At 53.2% G+C, this 22512-nt stretch overlaps 1 protein-coding gene across 10 annotated transcripts in view; it reads left to right on the forward strand.

The window, feature by feature from the left end:
* The window catches only part of LOC108285860 (DAB2 interacting protein), a 213462-nt gene that overhangs the window by 120525 nt on the left and 70425 nt on the right, over positions 1 to 22512 (forward strand). For 9 of the 10 annotated variants that reach the window (XM_017503334.2, XM_017503329.2, XM_037729524.1 and 6 more), the window contains one exon: positions 8032 to 8177. The exons of the other annotated variant lie outside the window; for it this stretch is intronic. In XM_017503334.2, coding sequence (XP_017358823.1) covers positions 8032 to 8177 — 146 coding nt within the window. The remainder of the gene's footprint in view (positions 1 to 8031; positions 8178 to 22512) is intronic. 10 annotated transcript variants of the gene reach the window in all.

The following is a 22512-nucleotide window of genomic DNA, read 5'->3' on the forward strand; positions in this document are numbered from 1 at the left end:
TCATTCAGAAAATATCGATAGAATAGCTGCCAGGTGTCCAGCACTGGAGACCCCGGCTGCCATTGGCCCCTGCTTTGGAGGCTTCACAGTCCAGTATGGGGTGGGGGAGGCACTAAACAAACACACTCGAATTACAACTGTGATAAGTCCACAGGGAGACCTGGCCTAGTGTGGGGACATCAGGGGAGGCCTCTAAGGCAAAGACTGAGGGGATACCTGGAAGGGTGTGGAGGGTCTTCCTTCCCAGGCAGGAGGAACAGCCCAGGCCCTTCTGACTATGGCTGGGCTGGTCTCTGGTGGTCAAAGGAAGTAATAAAAAACTATGATAATGAAAGTGATCATGAGAGCAATGACAGCAGTTCGTATTTATTGTAAAGTTTCTTCCATGCATGATCTCATTGAATCTCACAACCACCTTGTCCCCATTTTACAGAAGAGGACACAGGCATGGAAGGTTAAGTCGGGAGGCCAAGGCCCCACAGCATTAAATGCTGGAATCACCTGCTCTTACCCTCTTCCTGGGAAGGATGAAAGATATTTACGTTTTACCTGGGGATTCCTAGAGATTGGATTACCCTGACAACCTAAAGAGGTGTGTCAAACGGTGGAATTTCAGGTGTGCTGATGGGTAGGAGAACTGTTTAGGACAGGGACCTTTAGCTCTTGACAGGGAACAAAAGTCGCATGTTCAGGGAGGGAGCTGTAAAGACAAGCTTTCAGAGCTGGAGAGGAGTGAAGCCTCACAAAGTGAAGCCCTGCAAGAAAAGCGGGGAGAAAATGGGCGATTGTTTTGGAAGCAGTTAAGAGCTGTTTTCTGGCCTTGGTCCTGAGATCTGGGCTCCCAACTCAAGCTTCCTCGGCTGCTTGCCCTTCCCATCCTGGTTGTAAATTTGAGCACATGTGGGCCAGTGTGTTTCGCTTGCGTGTCTGCAGTTCTGTGGGTGCCTGATGATAGTTGAGTATTTTTTTTTGTATCAGCGGGCTTGTGTCAGTGTATTTGTATGTTAGCTTATATGTTTCATGACTGTATATGTGTGTATTCGTGTGTGTGCTGATCAGTGTGTATGTGTTTGTGTGTGTCTGTATGCGTGGTGGTATTGGGGGACTTATATGCTTACATATGCATTTCTTTGCGGGACGCCTTTCCTGTGTGTACTTGTATGTGTGCCTGTCCTCGAACTTGTGTATGTTTCTGGCCTTGTATATTTCTCTATGTGAACATGCTTAAGTGTGTTTTTCCAGGCAGTATTTTAACACAACAGTGACCCTTGAGTGTCAGGGTCCAGCTTCTTCCTGGGGTTTCCCCGAAGACCCTCAGGACATATGAATGTGTTCTCTTCGTATGACTTAAGTAGCCTGGCTACTTTCTCTAGGTGGTGTATGTGGCGATCTCACTGGCATGAGATTGTGGAGGATTCTATGGGCACAGGGTGGCCTGTGAGTAGGTGGCCACCAGAAAGGCACCAACTTAATCCCAGCTTAACATGCCTCCCCTCTTTGCCTGTCTCAGTGTCTGGAGTTCCACCATTAGTGAGTCATTCTCCAACTGGGACCCTCTTTGATGGCGTGTACCCTTGAGGGGAGGAGGCCAGAGACGCTGACAGCCTGCTGAGGGTAGAGACCCAGGAACAGGGAAGGTGGGGGGGGGAGCAGGAGAAATGGTGAATCTGAAGGATTTGGGCAAAGCCAGAGAATTCTCTGATGCCATTAGTGCCAAGCCTGGGGCGGCCCAGGCAGCCTGGCCCTGGCAGCTGCTCTGACTTTATAGAATCATCAAATATCAGCCCTAGAAACGAGCTTGTTGATCACTCAGCCCAGCCCCTTGCATAGCAGGTGGGAAGACTGAGGCCCAGAAACAGGAAGTGTGGGCAGCTTGGGAGGTTCTTGAAGAGGGGATGCTGAAGATACAAAGAGCACTGGGCAAGGAGCAGGGGACCCATGTTCTAATAGCCCCACCTGGTGACACTGGGCAGGTCCCACTGCCCTCTGGGCCTCAGATGCTTCCTCTGTATCATGTGGGCACTGGCCTGGCTGCCCTCTGTAGGCCCTCCTGGCTCCCACCCTGTGACTCTGGAAGCATGACCTCCACCTTTTTCCAGTGCTGCCACCAGCCTGCCGCGGTGTCAGGTCGGCCTGGCAGCCTGTGCAGCTAGCATTTCTCCCCTCCTGGAGCTGAGAGAGGTGGCAGGATCTGGATGGGATCTTCTCCTCCCTTTCCTGTTTATTTAGATGTGCTTTTGGCATTCGGGCGAAGCCCCAGAAAGATATTGAGAGACATGCCTGTCAAAACAGCCTCCCTTCTCCAAGGCTCTCTGTTTGGGGATGGGCTTTAGAAACCGCTAAGGGAGGAGCCAGGACTGGGTGGAGGGAGGGCCTGCAGGGTTCTGTCTCCAACCTGAGTACTGTCTTGGGGTCCCCGAGTGGGCAGCTGAGGGCTCAATGGGCGACAAACGTCTGCCAGTCCTGCCTGCCCATCTGCAGCAGCCCAGGTCAGTCTGTTGAAGGGGAGAGGGTGATGAAGACAGGCCTGGAGGAAGGATGCAAGGATAAAGAGATGCTGGGCTTGGGGGAAGGAACCCATCTTTGACTGAGCACCTACTGTGTGCTAGGCCTGGTGCTCAGTGCTTCACATTCAGGTGAGAAGCAGTGGCTTTGAGACCATTGGCGACATGGGGTTCCCGGGTGTACAGGTGGCGGTGCTGAAATGCAGATCCCCGGTTCCCTAGGGGCTGCCTAGGGACACAGGCAAGGACAGCACTGGGCAAGGTCCAGGTCCTCCCTGGGAGCCCCCTGTGGCAGCCCTGCTCTCAGGGCCTCCCTTTCTTCCCTCCCACGTTGGCTTTGGTCCCTGAAGCCTATTACAGTGCTTGGGGCTGAGTGTGGGGAGGACAATCCCAGCTGTCCATTCTGTTCCCCTATATGTGAGAGTCCCCACGCTGCCCACCCCAGGAGCCAGAACTCTCCAGGTTACAGTCCCAGCTCTGCCACCTTCAGCAGGTGGCTTACCTTCTCTGAGTCTCCATTTCCCCACCAGGAAGCCCAAAACATCCTGAATTCTGAAGCCCTCATCCTCCCAAGGATTTCTTATTAGAGGCATTGGGCCCCCCTAGGAATCCCTCCTAGAATGGGGGTGACTTTCAGAACGGAAGCTCGATTGCTGGTAATATGTCATCATCATCGCGTGGAATTGATTGAAATGAATGAATGAAGAAGTCACGTGTCTTGAATTCTGAAAGATCTTTGAGAAAGTCATTCAGGACCTTCTGGAGAAGGAGCGGGGTTGGGGGCCAGATGTCAGGATGGTGGTGTAGTGGCAGGAACTGGGGTGGGAGAGCTGCTTAAGGACTCGGGTCCTTCCAGCCAGAGACCCCCCAGCCTCTCATTCCTACTCAAATTCCCACGTGCTTTGGTCAGTGATATGATGGGAGCCTAGGGGCCCTGGGGATCAGCTGGTGTAGGGTGTCCAGATGGGCAGTAAGCCATTCACAGAGTGGCGGGGGCTACACAGCTATCCATGCCCAGCCGTCAGGGAATGAGCTGGGGAGGTGGCACCAGGCAGCAGCCTTGTGCAAAAGCCCTGGGGCCTTGGTTGAACTCAGTGCCATGGCACAGCTGCCTGACAAGTAGATGGGGATATGGGCTGCCTTAACAGAGGCAGAGTGCCCCATCTGGGGAGGGAGCCACGGGTCCCTGCAGACTGTGTAGGCTGCTTGCTGAGCTTTAGACATCAGTCCTTGCTCCAGTGAATGAAAGCTGAGGCCTCCACCTGAGCAGCCCTGCCCACCCCATGCACTTTGGACATCGGCAGTCTCTGTGTGGTTGCTTTATGAAAAAAAAAAGTGCTTGTTTAAAAGAGTTCAAAACTACCGAACTGGATGACACTCTGTGGCTCCAGAATCATTTTGCAAGCATGTTCATTCATGTCCCTCCCCCCCTGCTGGGCGGCCTGCGGGCCCCTCGGAGAGCCCAGACAGACTTGCACCCTTGGTGGTCATTTACCCACTGGGGCAAAAAGAGGTGGTTGTGTTCAGCCAACATCAGTATCGGTCACAATAAACCTAGCAACTACTGTGTGTAGTTGCTTAATAGTTACTGTCTTTCTGGCAACATTGTATCTCATTTCATCCTTCCCAGGGTCCCATAAAGTAGGTATCATCATCAGTCCATTTTACACATAGGGACACTGAGGCTCAGAGAGATCCAGTAATTGGCCCACAGATTGTCTGAATGAAGATTTGAGGCCAAGCAATGTGAGAGGACCGGAGCTGCCCAGAGGGCATGGTCAGCAAGCGAGGGCTCCTGGGGTCCAGGGCCATCTGCAGGAGAAGTGGGATACAGCCAGGCCTTAGCGGGTGTGGCTAGGGGTCAGAGTCTGTCAGTAGGCAAGGGAGTGATTATGGAGACTACTTAATATCCTTGCAGATGAGCTAGGCCCAACACGTTACTGCAAACTGAGTGTTTTTAACAGTCCTGTATATGTATATGGAATTCCATCTGAGAATGATATGTGCCTTTTTTTGAGCACTTACTGTCTGCCCCGCTCTGAGCCTAGAGCTTTATCAGTTTTGTGTTTGTTTGCTTTCTGAGATGGTGTCTCATTCTATCACCCAGGCTGAAGTGCAGTGGCACGATCTTGGCTCACTGCAACCTCTGCCTCCCGGGTTCATGTGATTCTCCTGCCTCACTCTCCCGAGTAACTGGGATTACAGGCTTCTGCCATCATGCCCGGCTTGTTTTTGTATTTTTAGTAGAGAGAGGGTTTCGGCATGTTGGCCAGGCTGGTCTTGAACTGCTGTCCTCAGGTGATCCACCTGCCTCAGCCTCCCAAAATACTGGGATTACAGGCCTGAGCTACCTTGCTTGGCAGCTTAATCAGCTTTTATCTGCCAATTTAATCCTCACTGCAGCCCCCCACCCATTTCACAGAGAGGTGAGGGCCCTTGTCTGTCAACTCTTGCAGTGAGGGGTCGTGGAGCTGGGTTTGAGTCCCGTGTGCCTGCCTCCGACTCGGTTCTTAGCCACTGAGCTGTCATTGGGCTCCACTAGGGTCCTGGAAAGTGGGTATCAGGAACCCTGTTAGACTGAATGATTTGCCCACAGCCCCTCAGTTAAAGGTCTTCTTTGGTCTAGAATAAGAGTTTCTGACTTCAAGACCAGTCAGCCCCTTTTTCCAAGTTTGGGCTGTAGCTGCCTCCAGAAATCAAGTCCCAGGAGCTGCCCCTGAAGGGACAGTAGAAAAGGTTTGCCTCCCTTCATCCAGCAATGACGGAGAGGACGCCCTTGGCCCTCCACCCCCATGAAGGAGCGCCACAAGCTGTGTGGCTGGGCAGAGCAGGGGACTGGAGTCCGAGGTCCTTGATTAACCTTGCTTTGTGACCTTGAGGAAGTCCTTTCCCTACTCTGGTCCCCAGTCACCCTCTAATTCAGCCTTCTCATCTGAGTCCCCTTCTGGCAGTGGCTTCCCAAGCTGATGAGTATTTGTTAATCCTGTCATATGCAAGGTCCTGAGCTGAGTCCTCTGGGGAACACAGGTCTTTAGGTGGATGTGTCATAGGATGGGTGGGTGGGTCTATGGGAACCCTCTCTGTTCCCTGGGAGAATCACTTTTCTCGTGATCTGAGCTCCCTGACCTCTTGAATATCCATCCATTGCTTACCCCATAATGTTCATGGCTATCTTGGCCACTGTGTCTAGCACATAATGGCTCTCAATAAGGTGGAAGAGTGAATGTGACAGGGGGTATTAGGAGTCCCCAAGGTCATTGTCAGTTTGGGTGGGGGAGGTACCATTCCGAGTAGGCTTTAAGGAGGAGGCTGCTTGTCAGAGGAACATTAAGTAGAGTCACAGAGGGTGGAGTGGGGAAGAGGAGGTGCCACATGTGCATCAAACCTCCTAGAGGGGAGAAAACTTTTTTTTAACTCAGAAATAGGATAAAGCCATCCATACTGCTCCAGAATGAGCTACATAAATTGTGAAACATGCTTCTTTGTTCTTTGTATCTCAAGATTGCAAAAATTGTGAAATTTCCATCAGCGTAGAAAATAAAAACCAAGAAAAAGTACAAGCCCATGGGATAACTTGCTTGACAACAACCTCTGGGAGAGGAGAACCCATCCAAATTAGCCAGGTGCAGCCCCCTCCCCTATACCTGGCAAGAGGCGGAGGTTGGGAGAACTCAGAGCTCAGAGCTCACACAGAGGTGCAGGTCGCTGCCTCCACGCTGTGTCTCCCAGAGAGCCTAGTGGTCCCCCGGCCTGCCACCATTTGTGGTCCCTCTGCAGTAAGCATTGCTTTGTCTATGGGTCACACCTCTGGAGAAGGGTCCTTCCTGCAGCCTCTAATACCTAAGAGATATCTGTGGCAGCGGATGAGAATACTCTGATGGATAATTCCAGGCTGCAGAGGTGAGAGGCATTTGGGCTCCACTGCCTGGGATGGCCCTCTGTTGAGGTAGCATTTCAGGTGGGCCTTGAAGGACATGCAGAATTGCAACAGGTGGCCACAGGGGTAGGTCTCCTGTGGACATGAAAGGGTGAGGAAAGAGGAAAAGGCAGAGGGAGAAAGATAGGAAAAGGGAAATCTTGAAAGCTCTCAAATCAGCCAGGCCCGGAAGCTGGGTGTCCTTGAGTGAGTCACTTTACCTGTCTGAGCAAGCTTCATTTGCAGAGAATGTTTTTCTGTCATTTTCTGTCTGTGAGGGTGACATGAGATGACTTGTGCAGCCCATGTTTGACCTTGTCATGTTGAAGATGGACAGATGCAGCCCAGCGCCTGTGGCAAATGTCAACTGCTCCTCTTGGACACAGAGAGGGCTGCCAAACTGACCCTTTATTTTGCGATGGATGGAATGTGGTATTCGGATTATGTACAGTAACCTCAAATTAAGTTAATATCCCACTTGCCACCTGGAATTGAGACTGGCGTGGGTGAGCCCCCAGAATCGCCCCCTCTCAGAGGACTCTCCCTCTTCCAGTTTTCCTCTCCCTCAAGCTGCCTATACGTTCCAAGCCCGGCAGGACCCAGGCTGTGTCCCCTGGGGCCCCCACATCTATCCCATCACCTGTACAGGGAAGATTGGTTCGACCTGTGCGTATTGAACGCCTGTCTCCTCTGTCTCTTCCATTAGACCAGGAGCTCTTGGGATGGGGAGGTGGGGAATTAAGCTGTGTTCTCAGTCGGTGCAACCTGGTAGGTGGGTAAACGGCCTGAATAAGGTTCCCCAAATCTTGAAGGTTTTAACGGGGATACTCGGCAAACCCTTTAGCCCCTCGGACCCCTCCCTGAGCTGGGCGCTAGGAATCCCATCCCGAAGGTGGTTGTCCTTGCTTGGGGTACGTACAACGGTTCTGGGCAGGGGCTCCACCCTGACATCGAGCGACTGCCGCTCTGGGAAGGAAAGTCGCCCGGTATCCGGGGCCAAGTGGCCAGGACACTGCTAGGCGCAGGCCAGCTGGCGCCTTAGCCGACCACGCGCCCGCTCTCATCGGTACCACCGCAGGCTGGGAGCAGCGACCTCGCGGCGGAGGAAGGCGCTATGTCAATCCTCGACGGGGTGGGGGGCGTGGATTCCTCCAGGTGGGTGGGGGTGTGTGACCTCGCTCGCGGAGGACGGGCTTGGAGGCGGCGGGGAGGTGAGAGGAGCGGCCGGCCCCCTCGGTCCCCGGGGCTCTCCGCCCTTCCGCAGCCCCGCCCCCTCGTCCCGGTACTCCCCGCTCGCCCCGGCCCGGGGTCTCGGGCAGCCTCGGCCGCGGTCGGCGCGGCTCGGCTCAGCGTCGCCATGGCAACAGCGGCTTAGGGGGCGGGGGCGACGTGGCGGGTGGGGTGGGCTGGGCCGCGCTGCGCGGGCCGGGCCGTCGGCGCTCGGTCGGCGGGCGGGCGGCGCGGGCCGCGAGCTGCTGGGGCCGAGCCCGAGCCCGGCCCGCCCTCGGCCGCGCGGCCGCCCAGCGAGGGTGCGGGTCCCGCGCGGATCCCGGCCCGCCGCCGCGGCGCTAACCCCGCCTCCCCTTCCCCCTCTTGTCGCCCCGCGCGCAGGGCTTCCTCAGCCGCCGCCTCAAGGGCTCCATCAAGCGCACCAAGAGCCAGCCCAAGCTGGACCGCAACCACAGCTTCCGCCACATCCTGCCGGGGTTCCGGAGCGCCGCCGCCGCCGCCGCCGCCGCCGCCGCGGACAATGAGAGGTGAGCCCGCCGCCGCCGCCCGGTCCCCCGCGCCGCCGCCCGGGGCTGCGCCCCCGAGGGCGCGGGGACAAAGCGCGAGCCCGACCCGGGGCGCGCCACACGGGGGAGGGGACCCCACGCCGCCGGCCGGGAACTTGTGGGGCCACCTCAGACGGACCGGGGGGCCCGAGGGGAGGACCCTGCGCCTCTCTCCAGGGTGAGGTGAGGAGCGGAGAGGAGAGCAGAGGGTGCCCCCGGCGGCCCCGGGCGAGGCCCGGCGCGAAGTGCCCTCTCGGGGAAGTCCTGCCTCGCCTGTCCGAGGTGAGTGGGCATTGTTTCCCCGGCCGTGCGGTGCCCAAGCCGGGGACGGAAGTGGCGCCTCCGCCCCCGGACCCATCCCCCTGCCTCCGGAGCCCCTGGATATCAGATACAAAAGGCATTTTCGGCCGAGTTTGGCCGAGACCGGGCTCTGCCCGTGGTGAGGGGAAGGGTGAACATCTGGAGGGGAGGAGCAGGGGGCTGGGCCACTTAGGGGGCACATCTGCTCTAAGTAGGGCGCGTGCTCCGCTGGGGGCTGGGGCGAGCAGAGCGGGCAGTGCCCAGGCCCTGAGCTGGGGGCATAGCCTGAGGCCGGGCAGCCAGGGCCACCTCCTCTCCAGTGTGGGCAGCTGCTTCCCTCCCACCTTCCCTCACCTCTCCACTCTCAGGGGTGTCTCCTGCTCCCTGTTTCCTTCTCCTGGGCCAAACGGGAGCAGGTGTGAATATTCCGTGGGGAGGTGGCTGGTGGGGCAGAGGGGGAGAGGGAGGAGGAGGTGGTTCAACCTGCCGGGAGACGCTGGCAAAGGAGCAGGCTTCAGCTCGCAAGGGCAAGCCATCCTGTCCTCCAGGGGGCACTGGGCGGACACAGCCTCTCAGGGCCCAGGTCCTCCCCGAGTGGTGCCAGCCACAGGCACCTTTCCACTTAGGCACAGGCATGGTGATGGATTCCAGTGCCAGTTAGAGCATGTCCCTGCCCAGCCTGTAGAGGTGAAAGTACCGGCAGGCACCGAGGAACCTTTTCAGCATTCAGCTCGAACATCTCAGACCACTGGCATCTGCCTTCATAGGGCTGTGTCTGTGTTGGCACTCCCTGTAGGGGAGGCATAGGTAGCATGAAAATGTCTCTCCCCTCCCCCTTGGTTCTAGCAGGCAGAGGAGTACAAGTTATAGCCCAACTCCTGCCCAAGGCTGAGTGACTGTTTAACTGACCCCTAGCATCTTCCTGGAGAGGAACACTCCCACCTCCCGGTAGAACGGCTAGACCTTTAATTTCCATCGGCCCGGAGCTGGGCTCCCCAGTGCATCCTCACCACTGCCTGCAGCTGGTTTCCTGCCCCAGCTGCCAAGCCCAGCCTGAGGCGGGACCCTCTGCCTTTCTCTGATGGCCGTGGTGCCCCAGGGGACCAGGCGTGCCCTGGCAGGAAGATGCAGCCAGGCCAGAGCTCAACGCTGGGTGCAGCCACTGCGTCTTTGAAAATCTCGCTTCCCATCTTTGTTATTGTCTGGGCGGCAGGCCACCCGGTTTGCTGCCATCCTCCCTCCGCCCGGCCCCTGCCTTCGGCTCTCTTCCCCAGGAACATGCCCTTCTCTGCGCTTTCCTTGGCGGGGGTCAGGACCCTCTGCACCCGCATGCGGGGGCTTGTGTACGTACCCCATTTTGTGTGCATGTGGTGGTTGTCCGGGGAGCAGGAGAGACAGCAGGCAGTCTGGCCTGTGAGTGTGTCTGCCCTCCTGGGAGCAGGCGGCATGCATGTCATGTTTATCTCCTTACAGCGGGAAGCCTGTATCTAGAAGCTGGCAAGTGCTGGCTGGCCACCCTAGCCAGAGGTCGGGGCATGGCAAAGACCACCTTGTGCTGGTCCTTCTTCACTTGGCCTCAGGTCAGCCTTGCGTCATGCTGAAGGGGCGCAGAGTGGGGGTTGGGAGTGAAACTACAAGCCTGTTTCTGGAAACGGTAGGAAATGGTAGTGGCTGGAGCAGAATGTCACTGGCAGCGGTGTGGAATTGTCTTATTAATTTTCTATAAACAAAATCTGGCCTGGTGGGTTCGCTGGCAAAGGAAGGGAGCCTAGATTTCCCATGGACAAGCAGAAAGAGTGGGTCTGAAATCCCTCTACCCAGCCTTGGAGCTGAAATAGGCTTTCCCGGGACTCGGGTCTCCTGATTTGCTGCTTTGCTTAGGAATAGATTCGTCGGCTGCTGCTGGGATGGATGGGCAGAAATTTCTCCCGGGCTGTCCCTGGAATCATCTTGTTTGGAGTTCAGTGAGTGAAAACAACTATGGTGACCCCACCCCCACCCCAGCTCATGGCCAAACCTGGATGAGAGGAGCGGTGTCTCTCCCTACTCTGATGTGGTGTGGTTGTGCTGTTGAAGGCTGGGAGGGCAGGATGGCTGCCTTTGGCTTGGCTTAGAAGTGAGGAAGGGTTGTGTCCTGGCTCCATGGGACCCCCACTGGCTGCCATGCCTCTGGCTATGGAGGGGGTAAGTGCCAAGACGCTAGCCTTAGAGAGTGGGTGGGGATAGGAATAGGAAGGAGGGTAGGGGCTTCTAGGGTGTCGAGTGGGAGCCCTGGTCCCCACGGTCTTCTCATGTAGATGAGCAGCACAGGCACTCTAAGGCGGCCGCTTGAGTTCTGACTTTAGATGAATCTGTCTGGTTTATATGGCTGCTGAAGAGGCTTTGTTGAATGCTGTCTGCGTGCGCTGCAAGCTGCTGTGTTGGGAGGTGGTTTCTTTGCGCTGGAATTCTCTCATCTGGAGGTTGGAAACCAGTTGGTTCTGTGCTGGGATTTTTTGGCTCCCTGGAAAAGGAGTCGGTTTCAGGTGTGGGGATGCCCAACCTGGCTGGTTGAGAGTGAGGGTTGCTGTCTGGTTGTGAGGCTGGGGTCAGGCCAGACGGGGCTTGGTGGGCACAGCTGGGCTCTGGAGGTTGGGGACTATGTAGGACAGGCTTGAGCCTTTGGACTTATTCTTCGGAAACAGCCTTAGGGGAGGTTGCCAGCTGGTCTCCAAAGTCCCTGGGTCCCTCAGACACTCCTTTCTTCTTCAGAGGCTTTGGCAGTAAGCACCAAGGACAGGTGATCATTTCTCCTGGGTGACAGAAATATATGCTGCTTGGAGCGCTTTCCAGGTGAAAGGTGTGCTGGTAAAAGCATTTTCATTTTGCAGACTGGAAATGCTGCTGCTTCATTTACGGAGCTGTTTTAATGTTGGTAAAAGTGATAGAGGATGTGGCTCTGCCAGCCCAGAGGATAATTTCCAAGTCATTCCTTTATTTATTAATGTTCCTGAGGAGCTAGGAGGGTCAGCTAGCAATATTATGCTTTCCTCATTCCTTGTCTCTCCTGATGCTGTTTCTGGGTGACTCAAGCCCTCCCCACCTGCTGGGAATATGCCTCCTTTGGCATGCTACCTGTCTAAACTTATCCCAGTAGTTACTTTAAAGCGGCTGTACCCTACATCGTATTCTTCCCAGTCGGCCTGGTGCAGAGCTTAGCTCATAAACTCAGGCAGCCCTGGTGCAGGTAGGCAAGGCTGTTATGTGTAGAGTTAGGGATCGATTCCTCCTTCCAGAGTATGTTTATGTTGGCTGGTGTTCCCACACCTGAAAGTTACTAATGGTGGAATTCCAAGTGATGTGGGACTAGGGAGGGAGATACAGTACTTGGATGTTGGGGATGGCAGCTTCCAGGGACCCTCACCTGGCCCTGAGTAGGCGGGAATCAATTCTGCCCCTGTGGTGAGACAGTCCCTGGAGGCAGGAGAGTGAGAAAGTTTGATGAGGAACAGGGAAATGGAAGTGAGGGTCTGTTTTCCTGCTTTTCACCAGGCAGGGCTGGGCACCCACGCCTGGTGTTTCTTCCCCTTGTTCCCTCCCCTACTATAGACAGGAAGGGCCTGGTCCTTTTTTTGGGACTAGTCTGTCAAGCGTGGTGATGTCAAGATGATAGTGCAGTTTAGACAGTTGCCAGAAGTAATGGGATGTATGTGATGTTTGGATTTGAAGCCAGGCATTCCTGGGGTTTCAAGTCATGTAAACTTCCGGAACCTCAGTTTGCTCATCTTCAGAATGAGGATGATGATGATCATGTTGCTGAAGACTTTAACACTAATACTTTCAGCACACATTTCATAGAAATTGTCCAGTTCAGTGCTGTTTCCTTGGCATTTAATACTGGGTCTTGTACATTTCCTAAATGTTTCTCAAATTCAATCAAGTAATAATGTGTGAAAGAGGTTAGGTTAATAATGTCATAGATTTTCAGTTAATATTGGTAAGGTTAAGCTACCACGTCTTGGTAAGCCTCAATTTTTGTATCTACAGTGTGGGAATAATAAGCAATCATGTGGCCTCATCCTGAGGTTCAAGAGATAATAGATGTTGCTGTGCCTGGTAAGGTGGATTGAGCTATAAGAAGGATCATTATTGCCTTAAACGTAAGAAACAGCCGTTATTACTTAAAGCACAAGACATTTTCCTGGGGATTCCTGCCTGTACCTGGGAAAGCAAAGTTCTCATACGTGTTTTAGGAATCAATTTTAAAAGTTCATTGTTCCATCTTCTGTTTGGGTCATCCGCGTTTTTTAGGCATTTAGGTTATGTCTGGTTTTTCTTTATTAAAAATGATACTAGGATTTAAATCCTCTATGTTTCTGATTTTTCCCAAAGCATAAAGTCTTAGAATTACTAGGTCAAAAAATATGAATAGTTTGAGGGTTTTTTTTTTTTTTAAGAAAAATGTCACCCACCAAAAACCTATAATAATTCACACACCCCCAGTGATTTTTGAGAGTGCTCACCTGTTTCCTCACACCCTTCAAAACATTGGATGTCATTGTTAGAACAGTCTTTGTCATTTGGATAGGCAGGAAAAGGGCATTTTGTTGTTGTTATTTGCATTCATTTGCTTGTTGGCGATTGAATACTGCTTTCCTGAGTTTCATGGCCAGTGGTGGTGCTTCTTTTGAGACTTGTCTATTCCTGTCCTTTGCCTGAGTGTTCTGACAAGCCTCTTACAGGATTCTTGGTTGCTCTATTTGGTCTTCCCCAGCTCGGAGAGGTCCCATTGTAGGTGGATCCTACATGTGAAATGAGCCTCTGCCTTCCAAGAGGTATGACAGGGAATTCACTAATTACCTGCAAGGAAGGTTCACCTGGCTCTCCCTTCCTCCTCCGCCTCCCTTCTTCTGTCCTCCTCTCTGCTCCATAAGGAAATCAGGTTTAATTCCTCATCCCTATACCATAAAGAGGCCCTGTATTTATACAGCACTTTGAGAGCTCTCCTAGCCTACAGGGTAGGTAGACAGTGAAAGGGCTCTTCTATGGCCAGGAAAACTGAGGCACACAGTCCAAGGCACGGAGGTGGGGCCTATGCAGAAGCCAGGCATTAGAACCAGATCCCCTCCCAACTGCAGCATTATACTTGAGCCCATGGGCACCTTTGGGGGCAGGGCTGACCAGCACCAGAGCACATGATTCTGAGTCTCATCTCCAGAGAGGAAGGGGAAAGCCACAGAATACGACCTGGATGTATAGAAGAATCAATTTATTTCTTGCTTTCTCATTTTTATTGCCCTCCTTTTAGTTCTGCAGCTCCCTCGTGTACCTTCCCAAGATCCGAGCTGGGCAATATTTTTAGGAACAGTGGAAATTAGCTAGTGAGAAAGCCAGGGTGGGGTTTCAAAGGCTGGAGAAGCCTTTCTTTGCACAAGTATCTGTATGTCTGTGTACATTTTTTGTGTGTCTTGCAAGTGTGCACTTGTCCTCATGAAGGTGTGTGTATATGTTAATGTCCTTGTACGTGTCTGTGTATTTAATTGAGTTAATACAGGTGAAATATTTGGAACAATGCCTGGCACATCATATGCGGTAAAAAGTAGCTATTTTTGGAGGCCAAATATAGGCAATTGCATATGATTCAATCTGTGTGTTCAGTGTAAGTGTTGGCTACCATTGTTATTATCATGTGTTTTCTTCTTAGGTATACATCTACCAGTTGTTTGTACATGTCTGTGTATGGATACCCTGTTGTGCCCATGTGTATAGTGTGTTCTCTATTTGAGCTTTGAGCACTCATGTGCATACTGATGTGCATGTATTCTTTCTTTTTTTCTTTCTTCTTTTTTTTTGTGAGATGGAGTCTTGCTCTGTTGCATGATCTCAGCTCACTGCAACCTCTGCCTCCTGGGTTCAAGCGATTCTCCTGCCTCAGCCTCCCAAGTAGCTGGGACTACAGGCACATGCTGCCACACCCAGCTAATTTTTGTATTTTAGTAGAGATGGGGTTTTACTATGTTGGCCAGGATGGTCTCTATCTCTTGAGCTCATGATCTGCCCACCTCAGCCTCCCAAAGTGCTGGGATTATAGGTGTGAGCCGCTGCACCTGGCCCCAAGTGTGCATGGACACTGAGCTGGCCGGTGTGTGAATAAGCTCCCCACCTTCTTGGGGAGAACTTCCCGGACAGCAACTCTTTGCTTCCCATCTCACCTTCCGGTACCAGGCAGAGCCCAGGCCCAGGTGCCAGGCCTGAGGGGTGCCATGGGACCGTTTCCATTCTTCTCCAAGTAGCCCTGCTTATTTCCAGGCCCCATATCAGAATATGCAAATCGACTCTTTAATGGAATTCCTTTGCACAATATTACTTGAACCAGAAAGTTAATTACCAGGCTCTAATTAATGGCTATTTTAGAAGGCCACAGAACAGAACTGGGGGAGATCATAAGAGACCAAAAAGGCAAGAAGGAAAGCATCCAGCTCCCCCAGCCAGCTTGGTGACTCCTTCCAGGGTGGCAGGGTGCACTTAGCTTCTCCCCTACTCTGAGCTGCCAGCCCACTTGCTTGTGGCAATTGGCTGTGGGTAAGTGAATGCGCCCCTTGCATGAAGAACCTCTGGTGGTTCTAGTCTTTTGGCCATCAGTGCATCCGTCTTTGAGGTGTTCTGGGCAGCATCTGCCTAGTGGTGGGGTGAGGAGGTATGGATAGCAAACCTGGGGCTGTACCAACCTCACAGCAGCCAGGTGACATGCCCAAGGTGTGGGCTATGGGAGGGACAGTCACTGGCCACTCTGCTTTCCCACCCCTCCAGGGGCCTCTAGGCTATCACCTGCAGGCAAGCCGCCCCCCAGTCAGAGCCCAGGAGCCTAGGGCAGCTTCCCACAGCCAAATCTCCACCAAGGGCCCAACTCCCTCCTCTCTGCTTCCCTCTGAGCTCATGGTGGAGTCACCTGTGGCCCATGTGTGATGTGAGAGCTTGCTTGCACACCCCTTCCTTGGGCTCTTGCTCAAGCCCTGCCTCTGTGACTGTGGGTAAGCCACGGTTCTTCTCTGACCCTCCTTCCACTCATCCATCAAGATGAGTGATTGTGCCCGCCCACCTACCTCAAAGGACTGGCTGGAAACTTGCAGGAGATTATAGTGATGGAAATGATAGGGAAGTTTCCCCTCCCAGCTGGGGTGTGCTGTGTTACCATCCACTCCTGAGATAGAGGGCACCTCTATCCTCCATGGGCATGTGGCTGTCCTCCCTTGTGTATACAGGCCATGCCGCCTGCCACCTGGGCATGCACACGTGCACGTCCTTGTGGAAGCCACCAGCGTGTACCAGACAGCCCCTCTGGGCCACATGGGCGATGGGCTGAAACCTATGGGAGGGAGAGGGAAACAGGGTCCATCCCCAGCCACAAAGGTTCCTGGTACCCTACCTGAGAATTCCCTGGGGAAGGGGTAAGAAGTGACCCCAAGGCTAGAGGTCAGGCCCAATCTTGAGGGCAGGCCAGGAATAAGACCTCCCTTCCTGCCCCTCCCTGTGCCGGCTTAGGAGGCCTGCGTTCTGCAGACCCCCAGGGTCATCCCCTCATAGACCTCAGCTGATGACAGTGCCTTGGCAGTGAGCTGGTTGGAGGCACCAACAGAGCACTTTGTGCCCTGTGCAGAGACATTTAGAGTTAGCCAGTGAATAACTGAATATGTTTAAATTTTTTAAGAGGGATGGATCAGTGGGCAGCCTCAGGCTGTACTTTTTTGAGGTTCCCCCAAAGGCGGCCTGAGTAGGTTTTTGCCACCTCCACCCTTCTGCCACTTCCCTCAGTTCTCCCATCTCTCAGGTGGGGCTGGTGGTATATCCCTGCATCAGATGCTCTGCTGAATGACTACTGCTTGGCACAATGATCTCCCATCTCCCCTTTTCAGTGGACAGCCCACGTGGGGGAGCAGAAGAGCCCTTCTTCCTCCTGTCCCAGGTAACCCATCACCTCCAGCCTGTGGCCCTGAGCTTTCTGGAGCAAGCAGGGCCGTTGTTTCCAGGCGGGGTCTGATTGTAAAAGAGTGCACTGGGGAGAGATAGAGATGGCACCAGGGTAGCATGGGCCCTAATTTGATGCGACATTGTCATGGGGAGTTTTCGTACTGAGGGCAGTGAATTAGTGTAGTGTCTCCCTGTGCCCACTGACTAAGGGGAAGTTAATTTCATGCTCTGCCTTTTTGACATTCATAATCAGAGCGTTGTATTGCAGCTGCAGATTGTTAGCAGGTGAGGGATGTGTGAGCCTCAACAATTACTGTTTCTGGCTGGGGAGGAGATTGATTAATAGATTGTTCCCAGCCCCACCTCCTCTGCTCCTTACTCCCCTCTCTGCTTTCTTTCCCTCTTTCCAACTTCCTCACATTTCATCAGGAAACTAAGTGGCTATGACTAAATCCCTACTCTTGTGCTAGAAACCAAGGGCAGAGGAGGACCTGTCTGAGGAGGAATTGCCCAGGACATCTGATAAAATGCAGACTCTTGGACTCCGCCCCAGGCCTTCTGAATTAGACTCTCTGGGTGAGGTAGTCTTGCTTCCCCAAAGCTTGCTCCTTTTGTAAAGGTGCAGGAATTGTGCCCCAGCTGTGTGCTGGTGACTTGCCTAAGCACTTCCTGTGCTGTACTCTTACTGATTCCTCATAGCAAGAGGGCTTTTTGTTTCCCATTTCACAGATGTGGAAACTGAAAGCCAATGTGTGAGTGTCCCAGAATCACACGTTGGAAGAAACCCAGTAACCAGGCAAGTCTGTTCCCTGGTTGATGTCAGGAGCCCACCAGTAGCATGTCATGCCCTTTTTCTTTAAGGCTATGATGCCCTTTGAAATAAACCTCCTCATAGGAGTTTCAGTAGCCCCCCTTCTATGCCTGCACTGGGATCCCACTGTGAAAAGCTCCCCCACACCGGTGAGGGTGCTTGGAACAGTCCGGGCATCTGTGACCGATCTATATTTTGCAGCTGAGGTGGGTGAGGCTCAGAGAGGTGAAGGGGGTGAGGCTCAGAGAGGTGAAGGGGCAGAGGCAAGGGGGGATGGAACACTCATCTCCTAACTCCAGGTCCAGTGCTCAGCCCACCTGCGCCACCAAGGCCTGCTCTTCTTGCTGACTCTCTGGTTGCAGGTGGGGAAACTGAGGTTCAGGGAAGTGTACTCATTTACTTAGGATCGAGCGAGTGGCAGTAATGCAATTCAAGGTCTGCCAAGTAAAATTCCATAGGACAGAACTCATCGGCATTTTAGGGCTGGACCATGTACCCTTGGCTCCCACCTGGGAGTGGAGTCTTCCAGATCCTTTGGCGGGTCTTGGCTCAGGGAAGTGAGTGACTGTCTTTGGAGAGACTAGGCCAGGTGGGGTGGGCTGCACTCCCAACTAAGGAGGCCGGGAACTGCTAGGGTTGTGGGATGTGATAGGGGATCTGGGTCTGTAAGGCAGGCAGCTGGACTCTGAACTTAGGGCTGTCTTACTACAAAACTCCGTCCTCCATACCGCCAGTCGCCGTGGAGGTTAATAGCAGGTGTGCCTGAGTCAGTCTCCCAGAGCTGGTCCAAGGCCCAGCTCCACCAACTGCTTTCCCTCTGAGCCTCAGATTCTCTATTTCAGTAAAGCAAAAACGAAAACAGAAACTAATGTCTCAGGGCCCAGGATTCCTGGCACAGGGCAGGCCCAGTCTTTCCTGGGCTTTGGTTTACTGCATTCAGGTCATGAAGCCCCTGGAGCTGCCGGAGAATGGAGCCATCGTAGCAGGGTGGGACAGAGATGCCTTTCATCCTGCTCTCTTCATGGCAAGCTGCTTCTGATGCTGTGATAGCCCCACCCACTGGACTTGAGTGGCCACTCAGGATGGGCCAGGCTCTGCTCCTGGTGCTTTCTTGTGCATTTGCTCAGCTCATTCTTACTACAGCGCTTTGAAGGATAGGTGCTATTACTATCCCCATTTTACAGAGAAGAAAATTGAGTCACAGAGAGATGGAGCAGCTTGTTCAAGTCTACAGCTCATAAGTGGCAGAGTTGGGTTTCAAACGCAGGCAGTTGGCTTTATTATATAAGGCCCCCATCAAGTACCGTTCTATACAGCCTGTGCTCATGTGCCCTGTTTCACATGACATGTTCTGTCAGTGATCACACTAATAAACCATCTGGTCACTTAACAAGCATCTGTGTGCCAAGCATTATGCATTGTATATCTCTGATTCTTTTGACTGCCCTCATTTTATGCTACCCCCATTTTACAGGTGAGGAAACTGGCCTCAGAGTGTAAAATCACATAGCCAGGATGAGCTTCAGGGTGGATTTAGAATCTAGATCTCTTTAGATCCACAGCCAGGGCCCTCTCTGGTATATTAGCTGACACACATCCTGTGTGCCAGGCCCTGCTCTCTGCACTTCACAGAGTGGAACTCACTTCACCCTCACAGCAGCCTGTGAGACATTTACGGTCACTGTCCCTGGTGCACAGCTGAGGAAGCCTGAGTTGCATGGCTGGAAATGGCAGAGCTAGGATTAAACCCAAGCAGTCTGGCTCCCATGTCAGTGTTTTTAACCACTGCACAGTACTGCCCTCTCCCTATCTTACAGGTGAGGAAATTGGGGTTCTGAGAGGTAAAAGTCACTTGCCCTGAGTTGGACAGCAGGTGAGTGGCATAGACAGGATTTGCATCCAGGTCTTTGTAGAATGTTTTTCTGTCTCCCAGATGAGAGATGTGGCAGCTGCCAGGAGGTTTGGAAGTGTGTCCCAGGGGCACCAAGGGCTCTGCAGGGGGCTGCTGTGGGTGCCCAAGTCCTGAGGCAGCAGGGGTGGCAGTGGAGGCAGACCTTAAGATTGGGTCATCAGGGTGCGAGATCAGGCCCCGCTCAGTGACGGCCCCTCCTGTTTGCAGCTTATCACTTATTCAAGTGTCTTTTTCTGTGGCTCCCCCAGGGTTCTGGGCTCCCACACCTCTTTTCATCTGGGCAGAGGTGATGAGCTGTGGCTGCATTTGGATCTGTTGATTTACAATGCCGGGTGAGGTGGGGCAGGTAGAAGAAGGGGTCGTGGCTAGGCTAAATGGCCTTTTGTAGCACTTCCCTTCCTCCAAGGTCAGAACATAGAGCTGACTTCCATCACTACGTAGTAGGGTGAAGGCAAGCAGGGTGATGATGATGGTGGGCAAGGACTCCCCCACCAGCCTCTGCTCAGGGTCTATGGGAAGATAGGTGAAGCTGGTGCTGAAACCTCCAGCCACCCTGGGCAGTACTATAGCAGACTCACCAAGGGGGTCGCCTGTTGTGCTGCAGGCCATGCTCCCTGGTGCCACTGCCTTCTGTAGACTGATGTGATGTAGGGAAGTGGTAGTGCTAGGGCCAGATGTTCTGCCAGGAGCCCATCCAGCCTGCCTGAGGCAGTCTTGTTCAGTTGCCCTAGGATTATAAAGTCCACGAATGTTATGGTGGTTTATGAGGATAGTGAAAACCTCCTCCAGAGAATTTCAGAGTTGAGGAGTAATGGAGCTGGCAGAGAACTTAGCAAGTCTTAGAGTCTGTACAAGCCAGGGGTACACTTGAAAGGCCGTGCTGTCTTCTGTACCTCTGCTGCTTATTGTTCAGAGCACCCATAGGAGTGTCTTCCCAAACTGGGTTCCATGGAACACCACATTCTTAGAGATGTTAATGGGTGTTTGGGATGAGAGAATTCCGTAGTCCAAAAAGGACCGGGAAGCAGTCTGTCCAGAATTTCTCAAACTCAGTTCCAGAGGTTCTTGGAGGTGAGACTTGATGTTTTACTCCAGTGGGGAGATTGTATGCTCAAATACATTTTGCATCCTCAAATTTTGCTTCCTCATTCTTGGGAAATCATTTGTGACCCAGGAGATTAAAGGCCCTGAGAAGTCCTGCAATAAAGAAATCAGTTTTGCTTTGTTTAATCCAGGGTTTCCTATCCCCTGCCCCACCCCAGGAGCAGCTGTTAACATCTGTGAAGCAGTCATATTTTGCAGAACATTAGTTGGTAAACATTCATTTGAGATGTTATGTCTCCTCAGAAGCATGTTTTGGAGGAAGCTCTGGAAGTGTTCCCTGCCATTAGGACTTGCAGGAATTAGCCTTGAATGATGGCATTGCTGGCTCAGCAACAGGTAGCGGGGCACATGTATTTGGAAAAAGGCATCCCACGTCCTCAACGTGATTCTTCAAAGCAGCTACCAGCTTTCCTGTGTGTGGAATGGGCCCTGGCTCTGGTCAGAGAGCCCTCTGTGGGGAGTGGTCTGTCTGGGACGAGCCTAGGCCTAGGGTATGGGGCAGGCTGGGCGGCTCCCATGTACCTGGCAGCTTGGGCTCTGGGCCTCCCCATCCCCCCTCTAGACTCCCTCTGCAGAAGGCAGTGGTAGGGCAGAGGCTGCCCACAGATTTGCATAATTGTACCATCCCCTGAATAATTAATAAAGCTCTGTCCTTGCTGGGAGCAAAGTCTGCACCATTATGGATGGGTTTGCCGGAGCAATTCCAAGGGAGCGGAAGGTTCCTGGACTCCTCTGCCTTTCCCAGCATGTAGCCCCCAGAGAGAGGAGAGGGCACTGGGTTGGGGGCTGGCTCTGGTGTGTCCGCATGGCTCCTGTAGCGTGATAAAGGGCAGGTGGGGGGCAGTGTGCTTTCTTCCAGGATCCACACGTGGGTTTTCTAGCACACAGATGGTTTAGGATTCTTACTCTTCCTGCTTTCCGTGGTCCGACTAACCCTTTTTCTCTGAAATGTGATCAGCTGTTGTGGGATCTTAGCCCTCTTTTATGGCAACCCAAAGGGAGCAGTGCTTATGCAGAGAGTAAACGCAGTGAGGGCAAGTTTTCAGATGAATAGGGGAGGGAGAGGTATTTCTGCTTGGGGCCCTTCTTCAATCCCTCCTAGTTTCTGGGCTTGTTAAAGTCAGAGGTAGCCTGGGAGTGATTCCTACTTGGGATTTCTAAGTCCCTTTTTATGGTGTTTCATTGAAGTGAATTTTCCCTCTGACACATGGCCTTGTCTCCCTGTCACCCTAGAAAGGAGAGTAAAGGGTGGGCCTGCCCCCAACATGTAGTTGACATTGGGGAAAGTCCTAGAGTCTCTCCCAGCCACGAGTACTCTTGAAAGGCCTTGCTCCAAAACTTCTGAGTATTTCTCAAAGGGGTTCTGCTGAACACATGCTTACGATGTTAATGGGTGCTTGGGATGAGGGAATTCCACAGTCCAGACAGGTCAGGGCAGCATCCAGTGAGCCAAGCCTGTCAGTTCCTTCAACGCATGGCTCCTTATACTGTGTGAGTGTGTGTCTGGGCCCTTGGGAGGGAGGACAGGATACTCTGCTTCCCATCCACACTGGCACTCCAGAGTGCTGGTGCATCTCTAGCAATGGGGAGCTCTTTCCCCCTGGAGTGGCCCCTGTCCTTGGAGGACGGTGCCAACTCTTGGAAACTTCCCCCTTTGTGGAGCTTCTCCAGCCAGCATTGATGTAGCACCCTATCATTCCCCACAGGGCCCTCATACCATCTAGGAAGGTGGCAGGGCAGGGATTGTTCCATTTTACAGGTAAGATAACAGGCCCAGAGAGGGTAATTATCTCACCCAGGGGCACATAGAGCTGACATTTAAACCCATGTCTGCCAGCTGGTCCTTCAGCTCTTTCCTCTTGGCCACCAAGAAACCATTTGCTCCCTGGATAAATGTCAGTATGTTGGCTGGGGTGGGGCTTTATGACCTGTTGCTCTGACAGTGCCCTTCCCAGTTTGCTTGGAGTGCCTGGGGGGTGGAGGTTGGAGGAGCAAAAGCCTTGCTTCAGGGTTTCCAAGCTGTGGGACCTGGCTTTGGAGCCATTCATAGATATGGGCCTAAAATCACCAGATGCCTGCTTATCACACCTTTCCCGACTCTCGCCCTTTTCCTTCTCCTGCCCTCTTGTTATAGGGTAGGGATGTTTGAAGTGCCCCAGGAGCTGGGTAGGCACTCATCTTGGGCCAGTAGTGGTGGTACAGGGGTGAAAGAGTGGGGCAGGGGGTGCAGCTGGCTTGTGTTT

Source organism: Cebus imitator, unplaced genomic scaffold, assembly GCF_001604975.1.
Source record: "Cebus imitator isolate Cc_AM_T3 unplaced genomic scaffold, Cebus_imitator-1.0 Scaffold309, whole genome shotgun sequence".
Lineage (NCBI taxonomy): Eukaryota > Metazoa > Chordata > Mammalia > Primates > Cebidae > Cebus > Cebus imitator.